Here is a 21,532-nt window from a genome sequence, read left to right on the forward strand (position 1 = left end):
CCGTCCATGAGGCGTGCGGGGTCCAGGGCGTGGCTGAACAGGTGCTCCCTCAGGTCCTCCGGCGAGGAGCAGCGCTCCCCGCAGCGCGGGCACTGCAGCAGCAGGGGGCGCCCTTTGAACAGCGGGCTGCCGCCCTGCGGACCCTCGTCCTCCGCCTCGCCGTCCTCTTCCTCCACCCGCTCCTGCTTGATGCGGCCGGAGACGTCTGAGTCGTCCGCCGACGTCACGGAGCAGATGTTGCGCAGCGCCGCCTGCTGGTGGTCCTGTGGGACGGCGTCCAGTCCCACGGCAAGGGCCAGCTGGGACCGCGGCTCGGGGGCCGCCCGGGACGCCGCGGCGGCCTTGGGGACGCCCGGCGTGTCTTTGCTGGCCAGCTGGGAGGAGATCTGGATGCCGTACAGGTTGGACATGCGGACGCCGTCGGCGGCGGCATCGGCGGCGGAGTCGCCCGGCTTGCGGCACAGCTGGTAGGCGTGCAGGAACTTGATGCCGTCCTGCAGCCGGCTCTGGTCCACCGGCTGCTTGGGACACATCCCGGTGTACATGATGTGCAGCAGGTAGCTGAAGACGTCCGGCTGGATGTCGGTGGGCTGGATCTTTATACATTCACTGAGGAGGCAGGAGGTCAGAGGTCACCGCAGGATCTAAAACAATACATCAACTAAAATCTGAGATCATCTGGATTAAATAAACCTGAATAATCACATGTTTACATCAAAATACACTAACAATTAGCATTATTAGCTGATAAACATAAACTCTGATAATCAGGATTAACTGAGATTAACTAACCCCAATCAGTATAAACTGGTTTAAATCCAAATTAAAAATAAACATGATGAATAAAAAACTAAATCAGAATCAGATGCTACAAATCAAGATTAAAATGATCTGGATTCAGTCAGGATTAATGAGCCTGATTAGAACATGCTGATCAAATTAAGATTAAAGTTAATTAAGATTAACAGATCTAAATAAAGATTAGAAAACAAATCTAGTCCAAAACTAGTAGAACTAAACAAGTAAAAAATCTAAACCAGATTAGGATCAGATTATCAAAATTAATAAATCTAATTCTGAAAAGTTTTGATAAACAGTTTAGACCAGATTAATTCAGATCCAGATGAACTGAACATAAATACTTACAGCTGATCCTAATCAAGATCATATGAACAGTCAGGATCATCTGATCCTTATCGATGGATCTGAAATCGATTAAAACTCCTGAGTCAATAATTTACCATCATATTAATGATCCAGAGTTTCTTCTTCTGCTCCTCAGAGTTTTTGTGGTTTTCTGAGCTGAACATCCTCAGGTGTTTTACCTGGACTGGTGGATGAAGATCATCTTGAAGTAGTTGGAGAAGGCGGCCAGCACGGCCCGGTGCGCCTTGAAGTACACGTTACCGATGGCAACGGTGCAATCGCACAGGAAGCCGAACTCTCTCTGCACGTTGAGCTGCTGCAGCAGGAAGAGGCTGTGGGACGACACCTCCATGGCCCGCCTGGAACGCAGAACCGGGTCAGAACCCTGTGTTCAGACAGGCTCAGAACCGGGTCAGAACCGGGTCAGAACCATGCTAGAGTCGGGTCATAACCCGATCGAGACGACCCAAACAGAACCTCACACTTTCAGCTCTCACTGTTTTACTTTCTGACAGCTGCAATGATCCGTAACCATGGTAACGAGGTATCGTTTTTTTTTATGACTGATTTGCACCTCAAAAGCTCAAATGTTACCTGAACTTTGACCCCAAATCCCAGAGGATCGTCTCCCCTACTCCAGCTCCTCTCCACCAAACAGCCCGGCAGATTGAAAGAGCAGCAAAAGCAAAGGAGCTGGATTAGCAGAGCTAGCCTTGACCATCATCTCTGCTACCTGTTAGCATGTCATCGTGGTCATGTGACCGTCACAAAGCAGCAGTCTTCAGTCAGAGGCCTCCTCAGACACGCTGCAACACTGACTGCTACTGGAGATCCACAGCATAACGACACTTTGATGACATCAGTTATGGAAGCATTTAATTTTTTGTATTGAATATTTTATGAAATTTCAGCTTTAAATTTCAGTCAAATTCTTAAAACTTAAAAGGAGATAAAATTTATTTATAAAACCTGATTTCTGTCTTTTTTCTTTTTAATCATTATTTATTATGGTTCTTAAATTCACACTTTGTTCTGTGATGGAAATCTGGATCATCAAGAAAAATTCAGGATTTTAAAAAATGTGATTTTTATTGTGGCAATAAATCCCAATTACTGATGTCTGGGTCGTCCAGTGTTGGTTTCATGGAAACGTCAATAAATAAACGAAAACATTTGATTACATACAGTTATTAACTGCTAATTATTAAAAAAGACACTTTTTGGTGTAACTGCTGCCCTGAAAAAGTTGATTTTTAACAGAAATAATCATAACATCTGTCTGTGACTCCACTAAGATGAAGTTACAGATATACATTTGTCTTAAAAAACAATCTGCAGAAAAGTAATATTTTTATTGTTGTAATAAATAAATAAATAAATATAAATCCATATCTTCTAGTCTGGATTAGTGTTTTATTTTAAACCAAATTCAAAAGGTAATTAAATTTAACCAGTATTGTTAAATTAAATGTCTCTTTTAACCAGTTTAGCAGCCAAACATGGTGGACAGAAGTGAGCTGCTGCCTGAGGGCGTCCCACCCAGACTGGCATCACTGGGAAAACTGGGATCACTGGGGAAAAGCTCCGGTACCAGACGGTTCTTTAAAACACCCGACTCTCCTGCAGAACCCTCCATCAAAATGATCTGTCCTCTAAAACCTGAGAAAACTTGAGTTTTATTTTGAAGGGCGAACAGATCAACTTATCTCGGGCCTCAGATTTCTTTGCATCGCCTCTGGATGGTTTCCAGCATCCGTTACCATGGTAACGGGCAGCTTCCTGAGGTTCCCGGCCTCTGTTGTCCCTCTCTTCCCTGTGTTTGTGAACACACACCTGAGCACACACCTCGCGTGCCTGCTGCTGGGTATTTGAGGCGAAACGTGCACGCGCAGAGCCTGAGCGCACCTGTCCACGGCAGGTGGCCCCGCCCACCTCCAAAACCCCTGACCAGCTGGACATGTGACCTCCGACTGAAGGTCACCCGCAGGATGCCACAGCGCACACGCGCAGAGGAAGAGGAGCAGAATGAAGATCGAGGGTGGTCGTCAAGCACAGCCGGCGCGCGTGCACGCCGCGTCGCGCCCGTCAGGCTGCAGTTTCCATCCATCCATCCCGCTCTCCTCCACACACACACACACACACACACACACATACACACACACACACACGCACGTCCCCATCAGCGACACCGTGCAAACACAGGCGCGCGAGCACGTGCCCCGAGCCCCGCACACGCGTTCGGCCAGCACTTGTCGCGCACGCGCCGGCTTAATCAGCCTCTTACCGCAGAAACAAGCAGATTGTCTTCAGGAGCCGATTTGCTGCTGCAGACGTGATCTCGCGAAGACCGCGTCACGTCTCGCGAGAGAACGGGTCAAAAGGGCTCCCTGGTCACGTGAACTCGCTGTGAAGCCAAATAAATCCTTATTAATAATCAATAATCATACTAAGCAAAGATTCTGACAAAATTAAAAAAAATAATAATTTTAAAACCTTTAAAACACTAATATAATTAAAGTAATACATTTTATTATTATCACTATTGGTAATATTATTTCTGGGAGCTGGAACCAGTGATTGTTTCCAGGTTTTATATGGAAGTCAGAAAATGCCAATAATAATAATAATAATAATAATAATAATAATAATAATAATAATAATAATAATAATAATAATAATAATAATAATAATAATTTGCATACAATTAAAATAAGTACTTCAAAAATAATTTATTTAAATTGCTGATATATGCTTTTGTATGGAAGTAGTAGAATCATCCAGAAACCATTTATTGTAAATAAGAATGTGTTTTTAATAACTTACCTAATTAAATAAAGATTAAATTAAAAAATAAACAGTTAGATGGAGACCAGCTGGGTGTTGCAGAAACTAAATCCTTGTTCAAATCAGAAGCTTTTCATCCAAACTCCTACAGTATGTGTGGAGAAAACCTCCAGCCTTCATAGCAGAGCTTTGTGACACTAGCTTATGAAGCACGGTGGTGGCAGCATCATTCTGCAGCTGCCCATCCAACATGACTGAGCCTGAAGAATTAAATCAGCTGAACTAAGCTAGCAGAGACACCCAGGCAGTGATCGCTGCTAAAGGTGCAAAGGGTGTGAATACTTTTTATTAGCTACAAAATATTCAAACCCCTGGTAAATTTAGGTGTGAATTATTTTTATAATATTAACAAGAGTCAGTTTGTTCTGACTAGGAGATCAAAATTAGGGTGATGGTAAGGAGGTTTTTCTACAGTCTAAGAGCTCATGAGTACTCACTAATGGGGCTCTCCTGTAGCGGTCTGTGTTGCAGCAAAACTATAAGCCTCTGACAGAATGCAAAGAGATATCTTCATTCTTCTTCACACAATCAGCTCCCTAGAACAGAGCCATTCCTCTTTATACAACAAGAAATCTAAACCAGAAAAGACAATAGTGATTTGTTTGTTTTTTCAAAAATAAATTACTTTTAAGTTTTGCTTTTCCATTCATATGATTTTAAACTGACAGGTTTTAAACATCAAAACTGTTCACAGTAAAACAGCCTCAGAATTTGCTTCTGCCTCTGGCCGGCTCGGCTTGCTAATGTACATGAGGTTAGCAGCTAGCACAGCGAGTGGTGTGCTTGGTGTGTGGATAACCGGATGCCTTTTATTTTGACACTCTTCCGTGACGGTGCGGCACTCAGTGCGGAAGTTCTGTCATCCTGCAGGAGGAGAGGAAGGAGAGGCGCAGCTTCGTCTCAACTTTCCGCCCGAAACGCAACAACCTGTCCCGGCAGGAAAAAGCTACGTCTCCCCGGGAACCGCAGCCCCTCCGCCGCCGACAGACGCAGCTCCTCCTCGGGCCTCCGGCAGACTTCGGGTGAGTTAACGACTTCCTGGCCGGTCCGTGAAGCTGCCTGCTCGGCTACAGCGGAGGGAAAACGGCCTGCTGCAGAGTGCGGTGGCAGTGCGGGGGTGGCGGGTCGTTTGCGGGAGAGATGTGGCTCTGTAGCGCCGCTGTCTGCGTTCAGTCACGTCGTATCCGGGACGGATTTTCAAAATAAGTGTCGCTTAAGAATGTAAATGGAAAAAAATTCATAAATGTAAATAATGTTTGTAAATCAATTATATAAAATATTATATTTATAATATATTTATTTTTAATACTTTTAATTATTTTAATAAGGTAATGGAATTTATTTATACATTTAATTGAATTATAAATGTAGTATAAAGTATAAATCTAAATTATGTTTGGGAACGTTATAAGTCTTAAGAAAGCAGTTTTTTAAAAACTATTTGGTTTTTTTCTCACTGCCGTCATATATTCCCCCAGGCTGTCAACCATGTCTCCCTCTTTTGTAAAAAAAGTATATTTACATAGTAGAAGAAAAATATTTCCCAACGGCATTTAATATAATGTTTATTTTTAAAACGCCTTCGTTAGGATCATAATGGAACCAAAGTCGAAAAAAGCTTATTTTGATTTTATAACCTAGATACAAAAATATGTATAATCTTAATTAATACATGTAAGTATTGTTTTGTTTCTATAATTTATGTGCTGATATATTTTGTTACTTTGTGGTTGGTACTTTCTAGTTGTTAGCTGCAAATAGGGCTTACAGATAAATATTGCATAAACTTTTGAACCTGGATGATGAAAAGTAATACTTTCTTTTCCGTGGGGCCTCGTGATACTAACCTCCGATTAGAACTGCGTGATGCTCTTTGTTTTACGTTGAAAGTCCTACTTCGGTAACTTCCTGTGCAGGCTAGGCTAACACCTAGAAGCTTCCCGCAGCTAGCCACGGATCTCCATTTTAGCTTCGGAGCGCCGCCGGCCTCTCGAAGCTGTCCGACCCCGAACGTAGCCCGTCCTCGCCCCGCAGTGCGTGGAGCTGACAGCCGGTAAGTGCGTGGCTGCTCCCGCAGTAGTTCTGCGGTCGTGGGCGACTCGTTGGGGCTAAACAAGCTACTAGAGACTGAATGACGTCTTATTTCTCTGTTTTTTATCACAGAGTTCGGTAGTTAAGGAAGCAAAACTTTGTCCAAATGTCTGAAAGAAACACAAAACATGTTTTAAAATGGTAAAATAATCATGATTGTCATTAGAAAGGTTAAGTTGCGGACCATCTTCTCAGTGGGTTGGTCCAAACATCTCGGAGAACCAACCACAGATTTAATGTAGATGTTGTCTCACATGTGATCCAGAACCGCATCATTCCGTCCAGAACTTCTTGTTCTTCTGTGGTCACCGTGATGAGGACAGCTTGTCTTCCTGCAGGATACATTTCTGCTTTCTGTCATTTGGACCAGAACCTCCAGTTTCATTAGTGGCCTCAGTCCTTCCAGAACCCCGAGGTCCTGCAGCTGTTCTGTGGACTCTGGTTCTGATGATCTCATGCTTCATTTCCATTTCACTTTTTAAAACTCTGGTTTTATGTAAAGATTAAAAATAAATAATTCCTCATTTTTGCTGTAGACAGTGTTAACACTGGTAAATGTATCCAATGGATTTGCTGCAGAAACCTTTGAGATTTGATGAGTTTTCCTCTGACTGCAGGTCTTCTGTTTCAAGTCCTGCCACAGTTTTCCACTTTGACTAGGCCATTCTAACCCATGAATCTGCTTTGATCTAAATCAGGCTCCTAAGGTTTTAAACATGGGTGTAATGATAACAAATGTAAGTTTTAACTAGACTCGGTTGGATTGGGATCCAGAGTTGCAACATTTGCTCCATTTTCAGCTGAAGATGTCAACAAGCTACAGAGGAAACGTTTGATGTTTTTCTTTATTCAGAGGAAAGGGGTTTCTCCCACAGATCAGCTGCAAGTGTGGGAAAGGTCAAAGGTCATGAAAACTTCTGCAATATGCAGGAAGCTTGACTCAACATGATGTATTCAGATTACTGAGAGATGTCTCATTCTGTCATTCCAGCCTGACGGCCCTTCATAGCTGGTTTGTGTCGGTAAGAGGTCTCACTCTGACAAATCCTCGGAGGAGCCTCATATGACTCTGGTTTGTGCAGCAGAAGGTGGTTTCCTGCCCTGAAGGGGGGCTGGAAACCCCCCAGATGACTCGGGTTAAGTGTTGCTGAGTCATTGCGGGACTCTTTAGACGTTAACCGTGTGTTCCTGTGTCGTCTCCAGGGCGATGGCGAGGCCGAGCCACAGCGATCACGTCCTCCAGCAGCTCAACAACCAGCGGGAGTGGGGCTTCCTGTGCGACTGCCTCATCGCCATCGGCGACATCTACTTCAGGGCCCACAAGGCCGTGCTGGCGGCCTGCAGCTCCTACTTCCGGATGATGTTCATCCGCGACCAGCAGGGGGCGGGCCACCTGGACCTCAGCAACATGCAGATCAGCGCCGAGTGCTTCGACCTCATCCTGCAGCTCATGTACCTGGGCCGCATCGTGGTGGGCAGCTACGAGTTCGAGGAGCTGAAGGCGTCCATGTCCTACCTGCAGATGTACTACATCCCCGACTCGCTGGAGGACCTCCGAGACATCCGCAGCTCCAACCTCACCCCGTCTTCCTCTGCCTCTTCCTCCTCCTCCTCTTCCTCCAGCTCCTCCACCGGCGTCTCTGGAGGGAAGATGATGTTCGGAGTGCGGATGTACGAGCAGCAGAGATCCACGGCGCCGGAGGCGGAGCTTCTACCAAAGGCGGCGACCAGCAGCAGCAGCGCAGGGCGCCCAGCTGTTCCCGTAGCCGCCAGCAAGGCGGCGTCGGCTGTAGCGTTGGCAGCGGAGGAGGTGGCTAGCACACCCTTGATCGTGGCTCCGCCCACCGCGGACAGCGGCGCAGAGCAGCCATGTGACCTGAGAAAGAGACCCGGTGGCAGAAGTTCTGCTCTCAAAGACCGGCCCAGATTCGGCCGCACCTACACCTGCGACGACTGCGGCTTCGTCTTCAGCTGCGAGAAGCTGCTGATCGAGCACATCCTGACCTGCACCAACAGGAAGGCCTACCACCCGCCCCGGGGGAACACCGAGGGCGACAGCAGCTCCGGCAAGGCGGAGAGCTCCGCCTCCGAGAGCGCCGAGGAGCAGAGAATCGTCTGTAAGGGCGAGGACGACTGGGCTGACGGCCGGGCCGACTCGGAGCTGCCCGGCAGGTCGCTGGCGGCCGGCACCGACAGCGAGCCCGGCTCCACCCGCAGCATCAAAACGGAACCGGAGGAAGGCCTGTTCCCTGAGGTCGAGATGGTCCAGGTGGGGGAGCACGCAGCCAGAGACTCGCTGAGGGACAGGATGGGTTTGACCCGCGAGTCGGAGCCGGGAGTGTCGGGTCTGGAGAGCTGCGGCGAGTCGGCTGAAGGCCACCTGCCGAGCAGCAGCGACTCCGGGATCCCCGCCAAACTCCGGAAGGTGAAGGATGAGAAGCAGGAAGCCGACTGCGCTCCCTGCGAACTCTGTGGCGCTCTTCTGACTGAGGAGGACAAGTCCTCCCACTACCTGTCCAGCCACATGGGCCACATATGCGCCTGTGGGCGGTGCGGCCAGGTTCTGATCAAAGGCCGGCAGCTGCAGGAACACGCCGAGCGCTGCGGCGAGTCCCACGGCGCCGAGTCGGACTCCCACGGGGAGGACGAGGTGTCGCTGCTGGGGGAGCCTCAGGGGATGGACGAGGGTCTGCTGGACGCCGCCGACCTGGCCTGCCCTCACTGCGGCCTGCTGTTCCAGAACGAGAGCCTGGCGCTGGAGCACGCCTTGACCTGCCACGATCAGGACCTGTTTCGGCCCGTGGCGCTGGAGGACGGCGGCGAGCCCGACCACCGCCGCAAACACTTCTGCAGCATCTGCGGCAAAGGCTTCTACCAGCGCTGCCACCTGCGGGAGCACTACACCGTCCACACCAAGGAGAAGCAGTTCACCTGCCAGACCTGCGGCAAGCAGTTCCTGCGGGAGCGCCAGCTGCGGCTGCACACCGACATGCACAAGGGCATGGCGCGCTACGTATGCCCCGTCTGCGACCAGGGAACCTTCCTGAAGCACGACCACGTCCGGCACATGATCTCCCACCTGTCGGCCGGAGAAACCATCTGCCAGGTGTGCTTCCAGATCTTCCCAGGCGGAGAGCAGCTGGAGAAGCACATGGACGTCCACCTGTACATCTGCGGCGTCTGCGGGGAGAAGTTCCGGCTCCGCAAGGACATGAGGAGCCACTACAACTCCAAGCACACCAAAAGACTGTAAGGCGTCTGCAGAGTCTGCAGCGTCTGCAGGGTCTGCAGCGTCTGCAGACGTCTGCAGCGTCTGCTCTCAGAAGCCATAAATGTGAGAACAAATCAAGCACTTGAACACCAAAAAGACGACTTTGAATCTGCACTTTGAAGCTTAAAGCAGAACCTGAACAGGTGTTCAGCCTGCGAGCAGCGACGCTGCTGATTGGTCGCTTCAGATCATCAAAGGCTGCTCTGATCAGGGGAAGGATCGATCGTCCGGTGCTGAAACTGATCCGACCCGGTTCAGATGCTGTTTTGTTGTGTTAGAACCGGGTTGTAGAACCGGGCCGGAACAGTCTGATGGTGTCGCTCGCAGTTTGAACTCCAATCCCGGGTTTTTAACTCCCACAGCCAGAACGGTTCTGATTGGTGAGGAGCCTCTCAGGTGAGGTCACTTCCTGTTTCAGAGCATGGACTCGTTTTTGTTTCTTTTTTAGCCTTGGTACCGACCCGTTTTCCAGAATACTAAAAGTTTCTGCAGATGTTTGGGTTCCGGGTTCTGGTTCTTCTCTAATGTGTGCCTTTGCCGTCATATCAGAACTCCAAGAAGAAAACACTAGAACCAGTCGGCCAGAACCGGCCCGCTGGTCTGATCTGGGACTGCGATGCCTTATCAGCTTCATCTTCATCACTTCCTGCACAGAACCAGAACCGGTCCCTACACTGACCGACAGAACCAACTCAAACCTGTTAAAACAAAACGGTTTCTGTGTAAAACCAGGTTGGTTCAGATGGTTTCACACGTCCTGGGTCCGGTTTCAAACGTTTGGACCTTCAGAACATCAGCCGAGCCCAGAATCAGCAGGTTCTGTCAGTCCAGATGGTTCCGACGTTCCCGTTTACCGCAGAATCTCCCTGAAGGTCCGGCATACTGTGAGACTCGAGCAAAAATCAGAACCTGCCGGTTCTGATCCGGTTCTGATCCAGTGCTGGCCAAAGTGCGGTCCAGGGCCGTTTGTGGCCCAAAACCGTTTCCAGAACGGTAAAAATTTGACCGAAGAGAAAAAATCCTGTATATAAAGCACCTTATCTGTTTTTAATATAGTCAGTATTTAATTTAATGTAAATAATAAAAACATTTAGTTTTCAGTCTAAATCAAACTTGTGTTCGATCCGTTTCCTGGTTCTGTTGATAGTTAGATAGAAAACAATGGACTAAATTTAATTTAAGACATTAATTCAAATAAATCACATAGTTTAATGACTTTATTGAATTTTTTAATCTAATATAAATACAAATTTATATTTTAATTACATAAAATGTAATCTTGTGACTCCCAGGACTTTTAGCGTCATGTTGATTCGTGTTGCTAAAAGTTTGAACTGAACAGTAAAAGTTCATCTTAATAATAATAATAATAATAATAATAATAATAATGACGCACTGATGAAAACATTTGTGTTCATATTTACCAGCATTATATTTATTTTCCTCCCTTCCTACGCTGAGGACATCTGCTTCAGTTAAATACCCACAATCCTGTGCTGCATCACTATCAGTCACATGACCGGATGCATGAAGCTCCGCCCCCTTTACAAACAAACGGCGACAAAATGGAGATAAATGTCGGTTAATATCAGTTATTGATAGAGATTTATCGTCCCTCCCCAACTATATTAATCCACATTATTGCTGCTACTGTTAGTAAATTATTATTGATTATTATGCCAGGTATTATTTTTTACCTCTTAAATTAAAATACTGTGTTTTCATTGGTTGGAGGTAAATTATTGTCTCGTTTTATTCCGGAAGCGGCTTGTTGCTCACAGTGTGGCGGCGTTGGGGGATCGTTTCTATGGTAACGAAGCTGATTGGACGTATATCTAGACCCAGACCCATCTGAGTCATCTTCATGGTCCGGTTGGTTCTGGTCGGTTCTAACTGATGGGCCGAGACCAGACGGCAGGTATTTAGTCTGGTTCTGCTGGTTCTGGTTCTATGAACGCACTAAAGGGGAGTTTCACACGCAGAACCGTTGGTCCAAATATGGGTCTATTTTCTCTCTGGGTTTTTTCTTCCTGTCAGGCGTCGCCATGGCAACCTCTGACCTCCAGAGGGAAAGATCGGCACCGATTTTATTGAGACTTTATTTTTAAAATCAAACTAGTTGAACTTCATTTCTGCTGCAGGTTCTGGTTTTTGGTCCGAGCCGCTGGTTCTGTTGCGGTTCCGGGTCCAGTTTCATGTTTGTTCTACTCTCAATAAACCAAGTGATCTTCTGTTTCAAGCTGCAGTGTTTGTTTGATGAAAATCCTCCTCATCCTCACGTCAGCTTCATCATCAAAAATTACACTTTTTTTTAATTTTCTGAAAGGAAAATATCAAATATTTTATCAGAATATTTCCACATTAATTTACAAGTAAATTACATATTTTCTCTTTAACTTAATAATGTTGCTTTTCATGAGTATTTATTGAAATGTAATGGTATTTTATGTGAACTTGGCTTCTGGGTCCAGTGGATTTCTGTAAATCTCCGAGCCACTGAGCTGGAGCAGCACCTGCTCTATGGAGCCCCCTGGAGGCCACGGCGGGCATTTCTATTGTCATCACCTCACAAGAAATTCATCCCCTGCCAAAAATTAGCAATAGAACCTGGTCTGTTTTATAGAAAGAAAAAATTAGTAAATTTCAGCCACAAAATCTTAATCTCAGATGTTTTATCTGAGTTTGCTCTGAAAAAACTGAAATTATTAGATAATTCTCAGACATTTTCTAGAAAGAATTTGGAAATTTCCCAATTTCAAGTTGAAAATTTGCTAGAAAAAACTAAAATTTTAAGATTAATTAAGATATTTTTTTTTAGAAAAAATTACCAAATTCCTAAATTTGACTGCAAGGGACGGAATTATGTGAATTAGCTTTTGTTATAATCTGGTACAGAGATTCAAATGGTGACATTTATGTTTGAGTTTTGCATTGTCCCTTTTTAAATGGTTCATTATCAAAAGTCAGACATTTTTTACTTTTCAAACTCAGATTTTTTTCCAGTTTGTTTTTTTCTGTAAATTTTCAACTATGAACACATCCCTCCTTTAAAAGCAGGAATATTTCTCTGCTCATCTTTCTATGAGGTCTAAAATCAGACACACTTCCTGTTTCTACCTGAGAGGTCAAAGGGTCACCAGCTGATGAAGCAGCTTTAATCCAGGAGATGCTGGATGATCCATTTTGATGGGATTAATCTGAGCTGATCTCCAATCAGCCAGAAACCTCGTTATGCTGATGTGCCGTCGCGCTGATCGGGACGCGACCTGGAAAAACATTCGAATCCGGTAGAAACTCGTAGAAAACACAACGTTGTAGTTCTGCGTCTCAGCAGTTTGAGTCTGGGAGACTAAAGCTGCCGGATTTATCCATCAACAATGAGGCTAAAACTTCCTGCTTCCCTTCCTCACAAACACTTTATTATTTATTTCTAAAATCTCAACAAACGACTCATTTTGAGAGATATTATAACCGAGGATTTGTTTTCTAATATATGCCATTAACTGCACATCTTCCTCAGATTTTATTAAAGTTTTGTATTTTGTTCAGCCAAAGTTAAAATTTGGCAATGATGTTTTTTATTTGCTGCCAAATTTAATTTTTCGTCCAAACTCATTAAAAGCCATAAAAATAGATGTTTTCATCCCAGATGAGGATGTTAGTAGATTTAGATTTAGAATAAATACATATTTCAGCCATAACTGGGATAATAAAGACAGAAATTAAATTTAAGTTTTATTTAGAGATGCAAACTTAGACTATCTGAAGGAAAAGAAGAAAAAATTAAATTCAACACAAACAAACACCAAACCAATTTTAATTTGACAGATTTGCACCAAAGTCAAACTTAAGCTTCAATATAAGGAGGAATTTGGATAAAAGGCTGATTTGTTCCATTTTATTTTACACATCGACTCTATTTTAGATTCTATTTCTCTTCTTCTAAAGATTTAAATGTGGTTAATAATGTATAATGTTAAAAAATCTAATTCAATTAAAGAAATACTTTATTTATTCCAAAGGAAAATGAAATGATATAACTCAGATCGATGTTGATGCTGTGGGCAGGACGAAGCTCCAGCAGCAGTCAGCGTTGCTAGGACTCAGAGGAGGCCTCTGACTGAAGGCAGTAGAGACGATGATCCACAGTAAAAGGTGACATTTTCAGCTCTGCTAATCCACCTCCTTTGCTTTTGCTGCTGTTCTTTAAGTCTCCTGCTGTTTGTTTAGAGAGATGCTGGAGTAGGGGATAAGATCCTTAGTTTCTGCTCTGCAGCCATTAAAGCTCCTTTTCATCTCTGGGATTATTTGGGTTTTATTTGGATTTTACTAAACTGAAAAAAATCAAAGGAAAATGTTGATGCGTGCAAAGCTTCTGCATTCAGACTGAAAACAACCTTTTTATTTAACAAACACTTTAAAAATTCTGTGTTTCCGTTGAATTATGAATTATGGAGACGTGAAACTCTCCGCAGCTCAGTCCAGAGGCTGCTGGTGTTTTTTCACCTGGCAAACTTTCTGTTCCCTCCAAGTCAAATATTGACCCAGAATATTCCAGTAAGGATTTGCAACATTGGCAGCGTGTTTGTTGTTGGCTGAAGGGTCCAACAGATTCCCGTTAGACAGCTGGTGTGAACATTCAAATGAGATGGGGCCGACCAATCAGAGCAGAGCGTGGACAGGTGGCAGATTAATGAAAAAAACCTGATCAGCAGCTGTAATCTGACGATTCTGGGGAAAAAAGCAGAACTTTTTTTTTCTGCTTTTTGTAAATTAAAGCTTTAAGGAGCTCATCTCTCTGTTCCTGTCACTAAAGTTTATTAGTTAGTTTTGGATTTTAAGGTTTTCCTTACTTTAACTTAAATCTACCAGTTTTAACTCTGATACAGCAAAATAAAAAAGAATACAGCTTTTATTGACAAAAGAATCAGCATTTTAAATTCAAAAACCAATTTTTGCTGCTAAATTATTCAATAGACATGTGAGCTAAAATATAAAGACATCTATAGTTTTTAATCTGTTAAATTTATGGAACTTATTTATATATTGTACATTATGTGAACTGCTTCTGTTAGCATTAGCCGCTACATGTTTAGCATTGAGATGCTAATTTAGGCTAGCATAGCTTCACTGACAGGCTAACTCCGTCCAATCAGATCGAGTTAGAAAGCAGAAATGAACAGCAGTGAACGGAGAGAAGCAGCTTTGTCCTCCATGTTGTTGTTGTGCACCAGATTTATGGACGTACCAGAAACATCCAAATGTAAAAGTTCTGGGAGGAACTTTTTAAAGAAACACATTAAAATCCATGTATTTAATGTATCAAAATTAATGTGTTAAAATCCAGATTTTACTTTCTTTAATTTCAGATGTTTGCATTTAGGAAAATCAGTGAGTCTTTAAGTAGCTTGGAAAGGCCAAGGTGATGATGTCATAGCTTTGTCAGCTTCTGATTGGATCATTCGTAAATGGTTAAATGGTGTTAATATTTTTAAACAGAGGAACCTGCAAAAAATTAGAAAAACTTGGAAATTGCTGAGCTTGAAAGTTGAACAATTCTCTTTGCCTGGATGTTTTCAGTTTTTTAACAGAATTTCCGTCAGAAGTTTCCCGTAATTTAACAGTATTTAAGTTCAAGTTTCCGTAAAAAAACTGGAAAACGTACTGGTAATTTTCTGCCAGTACATTTTCCAGTTTTTTTTACGGAATTTAACAGTTTTCTATGTTAAAAATTTTACATATAAAATCTGTTAAATTACGGGGAAAAAAACAGGAAAATGTACTGGCAGAAAATTACCAGTAAATTTTCCTGTGTTTTTGCGGATTTTTTATTTTTTTTACTGTGCAGAGAGAGAGAGAGAGAGAGAGAGAGAGAGAGAGAGAGAGAGAGATTAGAAAGTTTAATTGACAAATGAAAGTCTTTGGCGTCGGACGCAGCAGGAAGCTGGTAACGGCTGTCAGAGCCGCTGTGTGTGAAGATCAGAGACGTTTTTCCCCTTCGGGCCGAACATTGAGGAGCTGAAGGTGGAGGAAGGATGAAGCTCAGCCGGGGAGCGGAAGCAGATGAGCAGCTGGACTCATCAAGGAAGCGACGCCTGATGATTGGAGGAGGAGACTGATAGAGATTTTTTGGTATTATCATTTTGTTGTTACTTTAGTTCATATTCRGTCTAATGTTAGTCAGTTTAAAGTGTTCTCTTCTTTAGTGTGTGTATTAACTGACCTGGGGGTCACAGCTGCCTGTTCATCTTCAGGTGAAACAGTTTGACCGAGATTTGAACCGGGCTCAGATCAGATGTCACATCTGGAACTGGGTTGCTAGTTGTTTAGGTAAATTGTTTTACGACCTTTGCTGTTTTTCCTCTGCTGTCTATCTTGCCTATCCTCCCTCTTTGAAGTTTGAAAATAAAAGACAAGCTCTACCCAAAGATCTTCAGAATGCTCTGTGAACGGCTCGGAGGAGCAGTTGACAGAGTATTTTCCTTTTGCAAAAGCTTTGTCATAAAATTCATATATGTTGTCTGTGGTTCTTTTATGTAGGTTCTAGGAAAATACCTATCAGAGACCGTCACCCATAGGCTGGAGGAGATGATTGGCTGAGCAGATGAGATGAATTAAGTCTTCCGGTTTGAATTTCCGCCTAGGTCTCATTTCTGAATTTAGAAAGGCAAAATGTTGCTAGAAAAAAAACTACATTTTTCAAATTTTCTAGAAAGAAAATGGATAATTTTCTGAGTTTGAAATGTCAAAAATTGTGTGGAAAATATTCCAAACTTTTTAGATGAACCTCAGAGGTTTTCTGGGGGGAAACATGGAAATTTCTGATCTTAAAAAGTCAAATTTGCTAGAAAAAAATACTGAAAATGTCAGAAATGTTCGTGGAAAAACTGTGAAATTTCTGAGTTTAACTACAAATAATTGCAGATATCAATTAGTTTTTGCCATAATCTGGTAAATGGCATCAAATGGTGACATTCATGTTTGTCCATCCATCCGTCCATTTTCTTTACACCCTTGTCCCTCAGTGGGGTCAGGAGGTGCTGGTGCCTCTCCAGCTAACGTCCCGGGCGAGAGGCGGGGTCACCTGGACAGGTCGCCAGTCTGTCGCAGGGCAACACAGAGACACACAACCATGCACACACACACTCACACCTAGGGACAATTTGGAGAGACCAATCAACCTGACAGTCATGTTTCTGGACTGTGGGAGGAAACCGGAGTACCTGGAGAAAACCCACCATGCACAGGGAGAACATGGAGACTCCATGCAGAAAGACTGGGAATCGAACCCAGAACCTTCTTGCTGCAAGGCAACAGCTCTACCAACTGCACCACTGTGCAGCATGTTTGTAATTAACATAAACATGAACCATAACACGATTTCATCCTAACTCAGATTAGCACCAAATGCTAATCTGAAGCCATCCAGAGTAACTTAGCGATTTGGATGAAAGTATCACTTTAATTTAAAAGTTAAATTTGAGACTTTGTGTTGTTTTCTCTCTGATTCTCCTGATTTATGCGGCTCTGGTCTGATTTCTTGCAGCCAATGTTTGTGCTGCAGCATCATTCAGTTTAATTTGATCAGAGGTTGACCTTCAGCAAACGATGAGCAGATAGCCAATCAGGAAGGTTCATCTAGAACAAACTGAACATTTAATCAGTCCACAGATCAGCTTTGGACTCAGAGGCCCGTTTTCGGCCTCATGCAATCGATTAGAGCTTCACCTTTACGGCCGCATGAGGACGGGTCAGCACACCGAGCACATGAAAGGGATATTTCACTCATTTCTTACATAATTGGCATTTGTATGGTTATTGAATAACCATATTGAGACTAAAGGTACAAATGTTCACAGACTGGACTTTAAATAATTTGCATTTAGTGAAGAAAAAACTAAATATGATGCTAAATTTATGTTCAACCAGATGGAAAAAAAAGAAATTCATCATTTTGATGTTATCACTGGTCGTCTTTATTATTGGTTGAACTAAATACAAATACTAGTTATGTTTTTTTTTTACCTAAACGCTCAAAATAATCTAAACAATAGATTTAAATCTGGAAAAGTAATACATTTATAAAAATGCAGGAAGTTCGTCCTGCAGTTCAACTGGAAAAACACAGAACTTTACAGTTTCTGTCGAGTTTCTGGTGCAAATATCTCAGATTTTCAGCAAGAAATAGAAGCTTGTAGTAAGTAAATAATACAGATTTTAAAAACCTTACTGTCTCCACTGGCAGATGATTTTCACTGATAACATGCATCTGTATATCTATGAAAAAAACAAATTTAACAACTTTTTAACAGAGTAAAAGTTTACTTTATTGTCAATGTATCGTATTTGTAAGACACACAAGGAATGAAAATGACTTTTCTCACAACAAAGTTAGTGATTAGCAACAACCTAAGGAGGGCAGCACCGAGACGGAACTGAACAAATTCACACAAAAGTCACATTGAGACAGTTTATCAGCTGAAGGTTCAGTTACACTTTATGGCACCCAGACAATTTCATCCTGTTATCGTTCAGCCAATGATCATAATTACAGCAGGAAAACATGAAACATTTGAATTATTGTAATGTTTTGGTCAGGTTTCCTTTGCTTTATGTTTTTATCGGGTCACATGCTCTGCAGCCTGCAGACACTCGTCAGTCTGAGTTCAGGGAGCAGCAGAGAAAAGTTTCACCCAAATATGAATTCATTTCATGTGTTTTTGATCAGCAGACGGAGAGAAAAGCAAGAACTATGGAGATTAGCATCCAGAGCTCAGATTTGTTCTGATAATGAGTCTCTAACTAAACTAACATTTAGAACAATTTAACCTCTGAACACTGTAAAAACCCACTTTCTCTGGGATTCGGCTGCTTTTCATTTATTTATCTTTTTGTTCAAACAATACTCATAAAAATAAAGCTTCCAGTAGCCTGTCTGGTTATTTTAAGTTTCTGGATGAATTTAGTTCAAACAAAGATTTTTAAAACTCGTTGTATTTTAACTGAGTTGAATTGTGTTTGAAAGAAACAACAGGAAACATAATTTCACCTGTAAAGTGGCCTAAACAAAGCCCAGACACATTTAACTTCCTGCTTTTAGGAAGTTTGCCTGAAATGGTTCTGATTTTAAACCGAATGAATCGTTAAGTGAAACCGAGCTCTGAGAAGAGACGGTTGGTTGAGTTTTCATTTTTGGCTAAATTCAGTTATTTTCATTTAAAAAATCAAATAAATCTTCATCCTTTTATAAAATGTAGGAATCAGAGACCCTGAGAACAAACGCTGCTCTGTCTGAACATGGATCATTTACTGAAATAAGACGGATTTTAATCAAAATGTCACATTTAATATTCTCATGACACGGCGGAGCCTCCAGGGGGCGCACGCCGTTCAGCCGGCCTCGTTTCAGATGCAAGTTCATCTGAAAACCGCAGCGTCCAAATTATGCAATCATAGAAAAATGTAGAGTCTGAACTGAGCAGATTAAAATCTCATGATTTTTTTTTCCAACAAAAACCCCCAGCAAACATGTTTTGTGTAGGCCACAGGCCTACAGCATGTTCACTGAAGCGTGATAAAAACTGCAGCAGCTGCTGCCCTTTACATCAGATCTGAGTTCATATTATCGGCCATCTTAACGTTGATTATTTGTATTTAGTAGGAAACCTGGTCTCTGTGCTGCTGAGGCGTTCATGGAGCTCCACATTTTAAAGCCTTCGTTCCTAATAAATTACGCGTAGCATCAAACTTGCTAGCTTCCAGTTGGATTGTGGGAAATGAAGGAATCTGGGAAACGCAGGGAGTCGGGAGATTCAGCTGAACTTGGGAATACAGAGTGTGTGGCGTCCATGTTGTGTGTGTTTAGCTGGGTGTGTGTGTGTTTTCCTGTTTATCTGTCAGGTTGGGTCTCCACTGGTATCTGGTGCTGCTGTCCTGGTTCTGATCCGCTGTTTCCTCATCCTGCCTGGACCAGAACCAGGTGGTGAGAAGATGCTGATCCAGCGTCAAATAAGGTGATACTGAAACATTAACCAGTATTGATTATCCGTTGCCGGTAAGGATCAATAAATTGCAACACGTTGGACTCGTTCAACCCGGACCTTTGCTCCCAGAGGTCCAAAGCTCGGATCCGGACTCGGATAAAACCCGGAGCGCTCCAGAGCTTCGGCACAGAGTCTCCTGTCCTGCAGTCGGTCCAGGTCTCTCAGTCCTCAGTGAAGATGAAGTCCAGTTTGTTCCTGGTGGCGGTGCTGGTGTGCGGTCTGGTCAGCGCTCAGCAGGGCGGTCTGCCTGAGCGGGTCCAGAAGCTGGAGGCCGACAACGACGTCCTGAGTCGGTTCTGATGTTCTTCCTCAGACTTTAGCTGATTGTCTGTTTGAGTTTCTCTAACTGACCTTCTGACCTCCTGCAGCCAAATCCAGGGTGGCGTTCTCCGCCGCTCTCTTCGACACCAACGACTGGACCGYCAAGGGCCCGWKTSMRRCTGATGAAACTCTGGAGTTCAAGAGAGTGATCACCAACATCGGCAACGGATACGACCCGGCAACAGGTGGGCAGGGAGTCACTGCGATACCTAGATTAGGGTTCGCAGGACCAACTAAAGTCCAGTGTAACCCGGGGGAAAAAACTGCCCTTAGTCCCGCCTTGCAGCTCCATTGGTTAGAGTGACAGTCGGTCACAGCGCATTCAGCCAATTAACACACCTGAGGTAGTTATTCAGGCTCCAGCTTTCCCCAGTCAGGTGTGAGGGGAGAGCTGATCATCCAGAGAGCTCAGAGCCATGAAGCCGTCATGCACTGAACTATAGATGGAACTGGTGAGTAGTGAACACAATGTTTGTTTTAGCATGTTGGTGGTAGCCGATGCTAACTGTTGATCATCAATTGTTATATGATCTAACTTCTTAAATTCAACATGTGTTTAAGATAATGAGATAAATGTTTATCTTTATTTGGTCTGAAAGATTAGATTCAGGATCTATTGCATTTATTTCTGTATGTAACTGAAAAAAGTCTAGTTAACTAGCAGGCTGGTAATTTACTGGTGTTGTTTATTTTAATCCAGGCCAGGTGACCCTCTGTAGGGTTAAAGGCTGGTCAGCTTCTGACAGCCGGCTGGAGAACCTGAGACTCGCTCCATCCTGGTCTGGTAGGAGGCTGATGGTCGGTATCATTTCTCCTCCATCTCACCATTCAGACACACAATCCACTATTCACCTCTTCATCTGAAACGACTTGCGCTTGRACATTGTCATCTCAAATATCTGGACAATTCAACCATGGACGTTTTGAATGTGTGTCGGTCAGACACTGTGGGGAAATTTAAGACTGTGTGAAAGATCTACTGCAGTRCTGTGTATATTTATTKTGTATTATTTGGGGTTCTATRCATGTTTGTCTTGTGCTGTTCACTTTAATTTTCTCTTTAAAATACATGGTATTGAAAGCAGTTATTCTTTTGCATTGTTTTTATTGRTTACTGAYAACGGATCCAGTAGATGAATTTAGTCTTCTGATTTATTCCATCTAGTCCTCTTGTACATTAAAAAGTGCTACATCAGCAGCAGCTTAAATGTCTCCCAGAACCAGAACCACTGACCCAGATTCTCTTCCTGCAGGCGTCTTCACCGCCCCGGTCAAAGGTCTCTACTACCAGGTCTTCAAAGGCGGCGTTTCATTCTGCGTCTGGTAGAAGATGGCACGTGGCGCGCAGTTCAAAGCGCGCTTCATGAATGTGAGATGAGACGTTCCTTCTCATTCCTCTCTCTGCCCGTCTGAGTCCAACTTCAGCGCGGCGTAATGAACGGTCCCCTGGGTTTCTCTGGCGTCTCTTCCTCGTTCTTCCGGTCTAACGAGGTTTTTTCTGATCTATTATTCAGAGACAGCAAGCTCACCATGCTGCTCAGCGAGTCTCTGGGTAACATCAACTGTCGAACCACCATGATCGCCCACATCTCGGACTCACCGGCCAACTTCATGGAGACGCTGACCACGGTGCAGCTGGCGTCCCGCATCCACCGCATGAGGAAGAAGAGATCCAAAGTACTTTGTCTGTTACTTCACTTTGTTTCACAGCTTCTGAGAGCAGAACTTGATAACAAGGAGTTTATTCTCTGTTGTGTTATTTAACACAATGTCTTTTAGAGATGTGCCGATCAGGTTTTTTCCTGCCGATTCCGAT

General features: G+C 43.7%; 3 protein-coding genes across 7 annotated transcripts in view; 2 read left to right on the forward strand and 1 right to left on the reverse strand.

The window, feature by feature from the left end:
• The window catches only part of zbtb25 (zinc finger and BTB domain containing 25), a 6,616-nt gene extending 2,046 nt beyond the window's left edge, over positions 1–4,570 (reverse strand). The window contains exons 1-4 of the mRNA XM_017302096.1: positions 4,428–4,570; positions 3,431–3,550; positions 1,326–1,505; positions 3–609 (exon numbers count right to left, since the gene is read on the reverse strand). Of these exons, the coding sequence (XP_017157585.1) occupies positions 3–609; positions 1,326–1,498 (780 nt within the window). The 5' untranslated portion in view covers positions 1,499–1,505; positions 3,431–3,550; positions 4,428–4,570. The remainder of the gene's footprint in view (positions 1–2; positions 610–1,325; positions 1,506–3,430; positions 3,551–4,427) is intronic.
• A 214-nt stretch (positions 4,571–4,784) lies between these two features.
• On the forward strand, positions 4,785–11,591 carry zbtb1 (zinc finger and BTB domain containing 1). 3 transcript variants are annotated; one of them, XM_008397082.2, is made up of 2 exons: positions 4,785–5,012; positions 7,285–11,591. In XM_008397082.2, exon 2 carries the CDS (start codon positions 7,289–7,291, stop codon positions 9,332–9,334), a length of 2,046 nt encoding a protein of 681 aa, XP_008395304.1. In that variant the 5' UTR covers positions 4,785–5,012; positions 7,285–7,288; the 3' UTR covers positions 9,335–11,591. The 3 variants fall into 3 exon arrangements, with proteins under 3 accessions (XP_008395304.1, XP_008395303.1, XP_008395305.1); XM_008397081.1 differs by lacking the exon at positions 4,785–5,012 and adding an exon at positions 5,635–5,664; XM_008397083.2 differs by lacking the exon at positions 4,785–5,012 and adding an exon at positions 5,900–6,043.
• Positions 11,592–19,065: 7,474 nt separating this feature from the next.
• The window catches only part of LOC103457127 (complement C1q-like protein 2), a 9,253-nt gene continuing 6,786 nt past the window's right edge, over positions 19,066–21,532 (forward strand). The window contains exons 1-3 of one of the 3 annotated variants that reach the window (XM_017302195.1): positions 19,066–19,365; positions 19,465–19,684; positions 19,764–19,901. In XM_017302195.1, coding sequence (XP_017157684.1) covers positions 19,573–19,684; positions 19,764–19,901 — 250 coding nt within the window. In that variant the 5' untranslated portion in view covers positions 19,066–19,365; positions 19,465–19,572. Of the gene's footprint in view, positions 19,366–19,464; positions 19,685–19,763; positions 20,169–20,416; positions 20,515–20,969; positions 21,525–21,532 lie in introns of those variants that run through there. The other 2 variants (XR_532386.2, XR_532387.2) reach the window with 2 other exon arrangements.

The sequence above is a fragment of the Poecilia reticulata genome, linkage group LG21, assembly GCF_000633615.1.
Source record: "Poecilia reticulata strain Guanapo linkage group LG21, Guppy_female_1.0+MT, whole genome shotgun sequence".
In the NCBI taxonomy this organism is placed as follows: Eukaryota; Metazoa; Chordata; class Actinopteri; order Cyprinodontiformes; family Poeciliidae; genus Poecilia; species Poecilia reticulata.